The sequence below is a fragment of the Caretta caretta genome, chromosome 3, assembly GCF_965140235.1.
Source record: "Caretta caretta isolate rCarCar2 chromosome 3, rCarCar1.hap1, whole genome shotgun sequence".
Classification (NCBI taxonomy): Eukaryota; Metazoa; Chordata; order Testudines; family Cheloniidae; genus Caretta; species Caretta caretta.
The window spans coordinates 102,408,924-102,421,963 of NC_134208.1; the positions used below are offsets into that span (position 1 = coordinate 102,408,924).

At 43.9% G+C, this 13,040-nt stretch overlaps 1 protein-coding gene across 2 annotated transcripts in view; it reads right to left on the reverse strand.

Annotated features, from left to right (window-relative positions):
• LOC125634158 (MFS-type transporter SLC18B1) overlaps positions 1–1,389 on the reverse strand; it is a 39,900-nt gene extending 38,511 nt beyond the window's left edge. Inside the window, exon 1 of one of the 2 annotated variants that reach the window (XM_048844523.2) lies at positions 1,344–1,389. In XM_048844523.2, coding sequence (XP_048700480.2) covers positions 1,344–1,389 — 46 coding nt within the window. Of the gene's footprint in view, positions 1–1,337 lie in introns of both variants that reach the window. The other variant, XM_048844521.2, reaches the window with a different exon arrangement.
• Between the last annotated feature and the right edge of the window lie 11,651 nt (positions 1,390–13,040).

A 13,040-nucleotide genomic window follows, 5' to 3' on the forward strand; every position in this document is an offset into this window, starting at 1 on the left:
TAAGAGGAGCTATTATCAGCAGGGAAAAAAAACTTTTGAAGTGATAATCAAGATAGCCCATTTGTGAGGATTTCCCCATGTTAAGTATCCTCACACCTTCCTGACAACTGTCTGAAATGGGCCATCTTGATTATCACTTCGAAAGTTTTTTCCCCCTGCTGATAATAGCGCCTCTTAATTAATTAGCCTCTTACAGGTTTCAGAGTAACAGCCGTGTTAGTCTGTATTCGCAAAAAGAAAAGGAGTACTTGTGGCACCTTAGAGACTAACCAATTTATTTGAGCATAAGTTTTCGTGAGCTTATGCTCAAATAAACTGGTTAGTTGCTAAGGTGCCACAAGTACTCCTTTCCTCTTACAGTTGGTATGGGTACTTCCACCTTTTCATGTTCTTTATATATATATATATATATATATATATATATATATATATATATATATATATATCTTCTTACTATATGTTCCATTCAATGCATGTGATGAAGTGAGCTGTAGCCCATGAAAGCTTATGCTCCAACAAAGTTGTTAGTCTCTAAGGTGCCACAAGTACTCCTGTTCTTTGCCAGCTCTTTGTATCCATCAAAGAAGGTTTGCAATAGATAGTATTTAAATTTACTACTTTCTTTCTCTCCACTCCGCCATGCGTATATTTTAAGCGTTCCTGATATTCTGCACTCCAGAGTGAGGTTGAGGCCAGAAGAGAGTTCCCAGAAAAACAAAGATACCCTTTTGCTCTTTTTCCAAGGTATTTTAAGACAGTTATTTAACGGGTTTGGCTTCAGGCCCCACTAGTAAGGCTTTTCGGTATTTGTCTAGGGTCAGAGAGTTTTTAAATAGCCAGCAAGAAACTTTCGAATTCGTCCCTTCATAGTCTTTATAAACAGACAAAAAGCTCCTGCGAAGCTTCAGCTACCCTTCACACAAAGTCAAAAAGCCAATTGAACACATTACCCAAGAACAGAAGATGAAATGGGTCAATTTCAACAGTGGGAGATGGAAACATGCACGGCAGTATGTGCCAGACAGCGATCTTCGTAGTTCTGAGTTCTTCTGATGTGCAGAGTTTAGTTACAAAAACAACCAAAGGGCTGAGGGGGTGGCGGGGGGGGGGGGGGGGGAGTGCAGACAAAACGCGTCCACTGCCCTCAAAGTTGCAGTTACTCAGAAAAAATCAGGTCCAACCTTAAGGAAACGCAAACCACTAACCTCAACAAAAGAAGTCAGCCGGGTTTCAGAAGCGTTCAGACAATGCTTGGGTAGTCACCCAGTTTCTGCGGGGGGGACCCACAACCCAAAAGGTTAAAGAGAGCAGGATCTGAAAGAAACAAATTCTCCTACACTCACCTGGGGTTTGCAAAGTCTCCTGCGTCTCTGCTTCCCAGCTGCCCATAGCGAGGGGTCATGGATATCGCAGCCCAATGTAGCTTCACCAGAGTACCAACGTCCCTCTGAGAATCTACCCCGGTTTTGCACAGGGAAGAGATCCTGACCGCAGCGAAGAACAGATTTAGGACAGTAGCTTCAGATGTTAGTGAGCATGCTTAGCCCACCCTAAACCCGCTCATTAGCCGCACGGGGGGAGCGGCTGACACAGCCGTTCCCTCCTAGTTTTTCACTGACAAGACACAGGCTGCTTCACCATATTTGCTTAATCCGCCAGTCAGCGGCTTTAGTACATATTGATCCTTTTTCTACTCTGAGAATTTGTGAAGGGTGATAAAGAACAGCTGCGAATTTATCGTCACAGCAAAACAGGGACATTACACCTGAGCACTGGAATCACATCCATGGAAATGTTCTGTGGTTATTCTGACAGGTTTCAGAGTAGCAGCCGCGTTAGCCTATAGCCCCAAAAAGAAAAGGAGGACTTGTGGCACCTTAGAGTCCACTCCTTTTCTTTTTGGTTATTCTGTCATTCAGTGTTCCAAGCGCAAGACAAACCTGTGAGAGCCACACAGGGGTGTGTGTGTGTGTAGGTATGTGCAGCATGGAGCAAAGTAAGAGTGAGCATTACCTAACATTTAGGACAAAGACTATAATGATCATCTAGTCTGCCTTCCTGCATAATACAGGCCACAGAACCTTATCCAGTAATTGCTACATCAAGACCATAACTTCTGTTGGAGCTATGTTTTAGAAAGACATCCAGTTTTCATACAAAGACTCTGAGTGATGGAGAATTCACCGCATCCCTAGATAATTGTTCCAATGATTAATTACCCGCACTGTTAAAAAGTTGCACCCTGTCTTGCTTCCTGTTCCAGTCATTGGCTCTCATTAGGATGGTACACCTACAGGAGCTGTCTATAACTCAAGCTTCAGCCATTCATGATGCCAAAAAGAGCTGCCATTTCCAGTAGAATGTGTCGATCTTTATTTGCTTATGCTTTGATCAGCAGTGAAATAGTTGGTATTGAGATTTACATCATCATCATTAAGGTCAACATCCCCTGGAGATGAACAGGAGCAATTCATAGTTTTCTGGGCTAAGGTTCAGGCAGAAGCTTAGGATTTTTCTTCCATTCTCCCAAAGATTTCCAGGTGTATATTTTTTGAAGCAGATCTAACTTATTCTGCTCCCATGAAGACACAAATAGGGCAGCAGGTCAGCTGTCCCCCTGTGCAGGAACAATGGAGGTGAGGAACAATTTTGAAAGACATCCCAAGAAGACAGGAATCTGGGCATGGTGGGTGGGTACGGCTGGATGCTGGATGTTACCTGTTTTAGGTTTTCAATAAAAAAACCCACCGAGTTATCTAATGCGTATTTCTGACCTGCTGAAATTTAGTGGTTTCAGCCTAGGTCAGTTCTCTTTCAACTCAAAAGGAAACTTCTATAGGATGCAAATTGAAAACTTTAAATTTCACAAAGCTTCAAGAAAGTCTTATTTTTTCCTCTTACTTGTTCATTTGAGTTTTTGTGTACTTTTTTATGTTATTGACATTCATTGCACATTGTGATAGACACTTTTCATGTACAGGGTGGGCCACCTATGCCCACCCTCATGGCCAGAAGTGATACTGCAGATACACCTCACCCTACATTGTCCTACTGGGGTGTCAACAAGTGTGCTTGCTCAGATCAGGGCAATGAGAAACCAAGCACACTAATTAACATAAGTATGTCTCCCTTTTAATTAAGCTCCATGAAAGGAGCAGTTGGAAATCACTTTAAAGGCCCTTACCTCAGGACTAAGGTTCAGAACTCCCAAATCTTAAAAGTCCAAAACAAAAGTCTCGCTGTTGTCAGTCTCTCTGAGCTACAGAGAGAGAGAGAGTGAGAGTTCTTACATGCTCTTCCTTCCAAGCTGGCAGCAATCTCAGATAATGGGGCTAAAAGGAGACTTTGTCCTACCCACAACTGCTCTGGATGGGATGGCATAAGAGTCTGTGTGTGTGGAGACTGCTGCAGAAGTCACTATGAACAGATCAGTGGATCTATGTGGTGCTATCAGCTGATGTTATAAACTTTATTCCTGTGGTGCTTGGGGGGCGGGGTTGTGTCCCCAGGCCAAAGGTACCTGTAGGTGTAGCTGGGGAAGCTGACTTGGGATCGGCACGGAGAGGGAGGATGAAGAGACCAGCAATAGGAGTACATGTTCAAACGGAAAGAGAGCTTGCTTTGAAGCTCCCTGCTGTTGGGGAGCAGCTGCCAGAAGGAGCTTTGGCTATGGAGGAGTGGATTAGGTCCCCTTACTCTTGCAGATGGTTTGCAGGGCATGCCCTCCATTTTCAGTTCTGCATGGGGTTTAGAGGAGGGGCAGGGATACAGTGGAACTTTAACACAGTCAGGCTGTATCAGAAATGTAGAGGTAAAGGGCAGTTTAGCAATCACACATGTGGCTTCCTCTTCCCCTGTGAGTGGAGATGGGGGTAGTACTGGGATCTCCTCTGTTGTAGGAGCTCCATTTGCTTTACTCCACTCGGGATTATTAAGGGTATGAGTGGACGAGAAGGAAAAGTGGTCCAAACAAGGCATTTTTTTAGAATCTGAAGTGGTGGTTTTTTTGTTTTGCTTAACCATGGGGATCCCAGCAACACAAAGGGAAAAATCGGGGCTGAAGAGAGAACATGAAAGCCTGTTGGGAGTTAGCAACTGAGGAATGGTGACAATAAGGAAGGATCTGAGGTATCTGTTTCCAGCAATGGGTCCTCTTAGGGGCCACCTAGGAAGAATCCTAGCAGCAGTCACAGCTGGCAGGACTGATCTTCTGGGCGAGATTCCTCATAATGGAAGAATTATTTTAGGATGCCTCAGCAGAGATAGGTGATTTGACTACTGTATACAGGGGATGGGGACAAATGTCCAACTAGCAATGTTGTTGTTGGGACTCCGGTTAAAATAGTTAGGATTGCACAGCTGAAAGCTGTGATATGTTTGCCAGGCAGCAGAGAATTCTGCTTCAGCTTTTACTCTTATATTCTAGTGGATTTTTCTGGGAGCAGTTTGGAATGAGGAAGGGGACTAGGGATTGAGAGTAACTGTTTTGTTACCCCAACCTTGATTAAACCTGTAACTACTTTCTTCCACAATTAAAATATCCATGAAGCAGATCTTCTGATCTGGGTTCCATGTTACGTTAAAGTGGTGCAGCCTCCAGTTAAAGCTGATTTAGGGTTTGGAATGGTGAACTAAAGGCCCCTGTCAAGGCTGATTCCCCACTCTAGCGCTGCAGGTGCAGAAGATGGGGTCCCACAAGCAATGAGATATAGGGAAATTAAAGGTGCTAGCGCCCCTTGCCTTTTGGCACTGTCCTCTGGCAGCCAGAATATGAAAGGCAGAAGTCCATTACCTACCTGTATAGCCCTGACCAGGCCAACAGCCTTTCCTGGGTTTTATCCTTTCCCAGGTGCCCCATGGTTGGTATAGTGTGGGCCAGCTGTAGGAGCTCCCATATAAGGGGTTTAGGCATCAGGTTAGAAGGTGGCACAATGTCTAATTTCTCCATTCAAACTGGGGAAACACTGGGTGTTCAGTCTGTCACAAATATTCTGACAATGAGTAAAGCACTCTTGGAGTGTTGAGTCTTTGTGCTGGTCTGCCACAATGTGGAAGTTGTGAGGCAGGGCACTGTACTCCAAGACCATAGCTTAATCTGAGATGCCCTTTTGCTGGGCACCAAGATATCTGGACTGCTGGGCTGTTCCCTTTCCAAGATCCATTCTCTGAGAAGGCCCTCCCTAAGGCTCCATGATATCACAGGCACAGGTCCAAGCTCTTCTGTCCTTCCTTTGCTTGTTCTGCAACATGAATTTAATGCAAGTCTCAAAAAATCTGAATAGGTGGTGGGGAATAGATCCAGGCATCTTCTGAGTAGGCTCCTTCTTGCCCCTCCAAGAACTCAGACATTGAGAGAATGGATTCTCCTCACATGAACACTGGAAGATATTTCCAGTCCTGCCCCAGTAGCAGCAACCAGAGTAAGCAATCCAAGACTCCCACCCAGTCAGCCCACCTGGTTCACTGCCTGTAAGATTAGAGGCAGACAACCAGACATCACCATGGATGCACAAGAATCAAAGAGGTTGTCCTGGATTTAAGACCTTGGGCAAAACCAAGTCCCTTTGATGCAAGGTGTGCCTGCAGCCCAAGTCTAGCAGACCTTCCATGATAGTTTGGTCCAATTTTTACTTGGACTGCTTAGGGAACGAGGGAGGCTTACACGTTGGTTGATTGCCTCCCCAGACAGACTGAAACTGCACCTCAGACCATCACATTCCCTCAGTGGGCATTCACACTTGATGTGACCCTATTCCCTACAGCAATGATAAATCATTGGACTCTCCCCAGTGGGTGGCCACAACACCTGGGCGGCTGAAGCTTTGAAAAAGTCAGTCTTTTCAGTTGGGGCTGTGGCCATGGGTGGACCCTGGTTCCAAAGTTGAGTAGCTCTGGGCCAAGCTCTCCTGCAAATGTTTCTGGGTCTCAATGGTGTCATCTTTTGTCCCCATTCCAGGCCAGGCTAGCCCATTGTGGGGCTGGGTTTTCCAGCCCTGGGCACCTTCGCCTCCAGGAACATTTCAGTCATTTCCAAGGCAGCTGCTACAGGCAGTGGCCAGAATAACAGATCCACACCTGTATCTGAGCTGGGAGGACATGTGAATATTGCTTGAAGACAATTGTTCATTAGTTTCCCCCGTGGTCTTGGTCTCCAGATCCTGGAGTCATTGGGCTACTAGTTCCCCAAACAAAATAAACTACATCGGCAAAAGGACTTTTTTGTTTGTATAACTGCATCCACACTAGGGCTTTTGCCACAGAATAGCTATGTTGTTTGGGTGGAATTTTTTTCACATTCCTAATCAACATAGCTATAATAGCAAAATGTGAGTGTGGACCAGGCCATAGCTTTCTAGGCATTCTGCCTTCTAACTGGCAGCTCTATGGTGCTACATCTGAAGTCACTCAGCTCACCCTGCAGACTTTCTGGTGTCCTTGTGTGGTGCGCAGAAACTTTGCCACCATTACCTGCCCAAGTAACATTTCTGCTTCAGGCTTTTAGGCCTCATTTCCAGAGGTGCTGAGCACTCACTAGTCCAGTTACAATCAATGCATGCTCAGGATGCTCAGCACCTCTGAAACCAGGCCCTAGGATTTTTCCAGACTGATCTACTATGCTTTGGCTATCCAGCTCTGTCTTATGTGCCTAGCAGGTATTTTTAATACACAATCACCAAAACTATCTAGGCACCAATTATATTAAGATTAATCACAATAGGGCAATGTAAGGACAAACGTTCCCAGTTATCTAACTTTAGGACACCACACTCCATGTGGCAGAATAGAATAGAATGATTTTTTTATAGTGAGATTAAGAAACTTTAAAATCCTTTCCCAGTCACCAAGAATAATAAAGTTATACATCCTTCTTTGCAGCTATGTATTTTGATGGTCTATAGAATGCTCACAGTGACTGAGCAGTGATATTGTTTCTCTTCTTTCATTCCTCCTACAGAGCTGCTGCAGGAGCCTGAAGCTGTGAGGTTAGAAGGTTCCTCAGAACAGACTTGATCTGTGAATATCCGCCTCCAGAAAAACAAAACAAAATCTCTGTGGTAGAGTAGAAACTGCCCCTTGAACAACCTCAAGATGATGATAGGGGAAGAAACATTGTTGGCGATTCTCAGTTGAGCAAAAGGACAAGGGCAGAATGTTGGCATATGTGGCACAAATATAAGGAAATCAGGGAAAGCTGCAGAGAGAGGGATTAGAGCTGTGAAAGGAAGAAACGGTAAACCAAGCCTCCATTTTTGAAGGCAGAGAGAAACAATCAAAACAATCTGTTCAGGGAGATGATGAATACTTTCCGTATACCATCACTGCCCCCCTTATAGCTGTAGCTTCCTTACATCAAAAGGCCCCCACGATTACAATTCAGCCCTCTCCCCATTCCTTGCCTACCTCGGTCTAGTGATCTCTCTCAAACACCAGCTTCTTTGTATCCATCCTCTACTTTTAGGACCTGATTCTCTTCTCACTTATTCTGACATAAAGCAGGATTCACTCCACAGAAGCCCATTGACTTACACTCATGTAAAACCAGCATAGGTCAGAGAAATTCCTAGTAACTACTATGAGCACCACCACACAGGGTTTGTAGGCAGCTCACAAGAGTCAACCATTAGCTCCCATTATGGATGCTTAGCAGTAATTTTAAAAAGTAACATTCTGCTGGAACAGTCACGTTTAAAAAAAAGCTATGAACTTTGTATGCTGAGGTATAGCTTTTAAGTAGTTAAGTGTGCACTGTTATAGAAAAATGGATTCACTAAACCAGTGTGCGGACTCTTATGTTTAAAAAGGGAAATGATCAAAATGGTTACAAATATTTATAGATTGTAACTTTGGAATTGGCACTTGACACTGACATGTGACAAGATTAATAGCCACAAACATGGGTTCACTTTGAGGCCTAAAAGGAGGAAAAACAAACCATTAAAGTGCTTTCTTGCTTATATCAAGCCCCCAGCAACTTTTCAAGTCACCCTCTGGTCAGGATCCAAATTACATTGTATGACAAACTCATGCCTTGGTGCCCCAGGCTCTTTATAAATGCTGTCACTTCTTTTGACCTTAGCAGATAGCCAAAAAATTAGCAGGTTTTTCCAGTGAATAGGAGAAATTGCTGATATTCAAGTAGTTCTTTGATGTGGTTTTGTTTATTTACAGAGTCCTGTGTCTCTGAACACAGAAGGAATCAAACAGCAGGAAACAACTTCATTGCTCACAGCACCAAGAACACTCTTTTCAGCTGACCTCTCCTGACTTTTTGTGGTCAGGATGAACACTCTTCATCCTGACCACAAAACCTCTCCCCAGGTTTCTTCAAAGGCCATACACCATGTTTGCAGCAGCTCCTTCAGGCTGTTCATTTGGCTCTCTTGGTCCTCTGTGTTCTGCCAATCTCTCTCTCTCTCTCTCTCTCTCTCTCACCTCAAACAATACTCAGCAAAAGCTCTTGGACAGGGTCACATATTCCTTCTGCCTTAGATGAGGGATTGTCTTTTCAGTTATGTTAACTGAAAGGAGTACTCACATCTATCAATCTTAATGTGCTTTTAACTTAACCCACAACAAGGTTTCACCCACCTCATAACAATACTATTGATGAAAGTCTGCATTCATTTTTAAATTTTTTGTCCACTACATGAAAATACAATAAGAATAATTTCCCCTCAAAACACCATGGGAATATGCATTTCTCACTCTGGTACTGTACATTTGTAAAGGCCTGTAAAATATTTTTGACCCTTCCTTCAAGAGACATAACTGACTGCTGTCCGCTGTGATCACACCTCTCTGAACAGGGCCAGCCCCAAAGATTTTAGGAAAGTTTTTTGACACATTTTATGTAAAAAGAGAGATGCGAATCTTTCACTTGTGCTGAAGTCTGTGCACAGTTATCAACATTTTAAAAAGTGTTTTTAAGAGTCATTTGTCAAAATAAGCTGGGAATGTGGGAGTCAATGGATTGTCCAGTTGTTAGGGATTTTTTGGGTGAATTTTGCTGAATGTTAGCACTTTATAAACCTTAATTAATCATTTCAACACTCCTGTGAAGTAGCATTATTATTCTCATTTTACAGATAGGAAACTAAGGTTACATCTACCATACAAAGTTTCATTGATGTAAGTTACATTGATGTACTACCAATGACATTTGCATATTGCCTGAGAGTATGCCTCTTGTCTGCTTGCGATGGCACTCCATTACTCACCAAGAGGGGTAGCATCTATGGAAAATGTGGTGCACCATGGATATTTACATAGATATTTATCCCTGTGTGTCCTGCGCCGCCATCCAGTCCAATGCCTTGTGGGACATTTTTACAATGCTTTGGGAATACTTGTGATTCGCTCATAGATTTCTGGGAACTTGGGATCAAATTTCCATAAAGCCATTTTCTCCAACACATAATGCTTGTTTCATTCCATAATTTTTGTGCTGTTATTACAACTCTCACAGTCCTATGCTCTGCTTTTCCATCTCTGCCATCTCTCTGGCAGAAGCATGTGCTCTGCAGAACTTCAGACAATATTAATAACTGCTGCTGATACAATACACATGAATCTCCTGTATTTGTGGAATTTCAAGTATGACTACAACCATGTGTGTGAGGAGGAAGAAGAGGAGATGTTTGATGATAATGACTGGGTGCTGATGCACAAAGCAAATAAAAATGGCAGGTTGCTGTTGACTCTCACAGAGCAGCTCTACATGGTGGATTGCTGCTTCTGGGACCAAGAAACAAGAACTGGCTGGTGAGGTCACATCAGAATGCAAGTTTGTGATGATGAGCAATGGCTTCAGAACTTTCAGGTGCAAAAGGCCATGTTCCTGGACCTGTGTGCCAAGTTTGCCCTAGCCCTCCACTGCAGAATCACCAGCATTAGAACTACATTGACAGTAGAGAAGTGAGTGGTGATCACACTAAAGAAACTTACAATGCTGGATTGCTATCGGGAGGGATATCAGTTCAGAGTTAAAAAATCCACAGAGGGTTCCATTGGCATCCAAATGTGCAAAGGGATAGTTTTCCCATAGTTATGCAAGAGCTGGTTGCATGATGCTTACATCTTTAAGAACACAGGTCTTTTCCAAGAGCTGCAAGCAGGGACATTCTTCCCTGGTTGCTACATTCCCATTTGTGCTGTTGAAATGACAGTAGTGATTCGGGGGGACCCTACCCTTTGCTTCCTTGACATCAATGAAAGATTCATCTATTCCAGTGGTGGGCAACCTGTGGTTCACGGGCCACACGCGGCCCATCAGGGTAATCCACTGGCGGGCCGCGAGATAGTTTCTTTACATCAACCATCCACAAGCACAGCGGCCCGCAGCTCCCAGTGGCTGCAGTTCACCATTCCCACCCAATGGGAGCTGCGGGAAGCGGCGGTCCGAAGGTTGCCGTCCACTGATAAATTGGCTGAGCAGGTGCAGGATTATTGTTGAATGTGCTTTCAGTAGAATAAAAGGTTCTGGTGATGTTTACTAGCTAGACTGCATCTCAGAGAGAAAAAATATCCCAATGGCTATAGCTACCTGTTGTGTTCTGCATAATATCTGTGAGATGGGGGGGAAAGGCTACCAGCAGGGTGGATCAGCTGTCTGCTGAGTTTGAACTGCCAGGCACAAGGATTATTAGAAGAGCCAGCCATACAAGGGCACCATTTAGGGATGCCAGGGGAGGGCTGCAGCCCCTCCACCCCAAGTTTTGTACCGCCAGTTGGGAGCAACGCTGCTTGCTCCTCTGCCTCCTCCCCTCACTAGCTGGGAGCGAGAGTGACGCACACTGCTTTCGTCGCTTACTCCTCTCCCCGCCACCCCTCACCAGTCAGCAGCAATGTGGTTCACTCTTCTTTCCCCTCCCCTCCCTGGGCTGGCAATTCTTTGCTTGGCCAATAGGAATGAAGAGGTGTATCTGGCAGAGCCAATAGCAGGACTGGGAGTTTCAGCAGCACTTTTTTCAAAATGACAGGTTTCAGAGTAACAGCCGTGCCACAAGTACTCCTTTACTTTTTTCAAATTAATTCCTGAAACAAACAGGCTCAGGGAGTGGTGTGGGGAAGGAAGCTCTGGGCTTAGGTCAGAAGATGCTTGCTGCAGATTTCGCCATTCACCTTCACATGGTGACATGTTGCAAAGGCAGGAGCAAGCCCCTTGTGACACCAGTAGATACAGGGCTGCTCAGGCTGGAGAGGGGGTAGCTGCCCCAGGCACATTTGGGGATAATTATCCCCACAGCCAGACCAGCTTTGGAAGTTTCAGGCAGCAAGAGTAGAGCTGAAGAATGACCACCTGGGATCTTTCCCTGCTGCCAAGAAACAAACACGTGCTGTCACTAGGGTTGTCAACTTTCTAATTCCAGAAAACTGAACACCCTTGCCCTGCCCACTGCCCCGCCCCTTCCCCAAGGCCCCGCCCCCTGCTCACTCCATCCCCCCTCCCTCCATCATTTGCTCTCCCACACCCTCTTTCATGAGCTTATTTTCACGGAAAGGCCCAAACAGGCATATTTATTGTTTTGACAGATGTATTATGCTAAGTCCAGGTTTTATTTGTTACAGGACACTAGAGCTCGCAGCAAATTAGTCAAAAAGGGTAATTTAAAAAAATGAAATTTCACAAACATTTTCATGATTCTTTCCCTCCCCTCTTCCCATTTTTTATAACCAGCTCCATGTTTTTTGTTCACGAAAGTAATTATAATTTTATGTGTGGAATTAGGACCACACATTATCACAGCTGCAATGGGTCCATTAAAGGCCCACTCCTGAAGCCCAAGAGCACAACCACAGAAATGCACACCTGTCCAGATACCTATAAAAATAAATCTGTAGAAACTGACTCCCACACCTACATGCAGATACATGAGTATTCATGTGTACACATCAAGCATGCACTAACACATATAACTCCACATTATTTATTATTACAATTGTTGTTTAGTGCCTGGAGACCCCAACTAAGATCAGGGCTCCAGGGTGCTAGGTGCTGGACATACACATAAGAAGAGAGAATCTGCAACAAGGAGTTTATAATGTAGCTAGACAAAGGTGGGGAGAAATGTATGATACGTTGGCTCTTCTATTATTTTCCTTGTTTGATCTAATACATCCCTTTTTAGCTGAGCATACTTCCACCTACTGGATAGAATATATATTGCATAGGTCATTCTATAGTTCCCTGTACAGAGGTGTAACAAGCCTCATGGTCCACTAGTGGTTGCCTCCCATGATAACCTGGATGGAAAGAAGTGGGGCAAAATTCTATCAATGCTGTGGGTACCAGCAAGGTGATAGAGGGATACATTGCAGAAAAAGGACGGAGGATTCTGGTTTTGGTTTCTTTAGTTACAAAGCTGTGGCTACCAACTTTTGTTCTCCTTCTCCCCCCACTCCCGCCACACACACAAAATCAGTTTTTTTGTTTCTGTGTTTTTTCATTCTCAGAATTTTCCAGTCTTTGTATTCTACTTTGACTCTTTTCTGAACACATTCTTAGGCTACAGAAATCTTTTCAGACACAGTGGAGAAGAATATATATAAATGCTGAATACTGAAACGTAACATTTACAAGGTGTGGGATGTTTCTGGTTTAAATGCGTCTTGTTAACAATTCCTTTAATGTGGGAATATCTGAAATTCTTATAGTAGGTCCGAGGGTAGTTGTCATGTTTTTGAAATGTATCTGGTTTCTGATATACAAATGTGTATTTAAGAACTGTGGCTAAATCTCCAAGGTCTTAGTTTTACTTCTGAATTAATTCACACCCATATGTCATTGTCAAAGTTGGTTATTGAAACAAAACAGACCTCATTTGTGCCATTGAAAATATACCCCAAAGTTTCAATATAGTTCTGTAGTTCTTGCTTTATTTGTAAGTATTATTCTCATTTTACAGTTGGTGAAACTGAGGCATTCTTCAAGACTGAAAGTATCTTCCTATACGCGTGAAAAACACCTGGCATAGTGCAGGCACTACTAGCATAGACATGACAAGTGACTTTTACCAGATCACATAGTGAGTTTGTGGTGG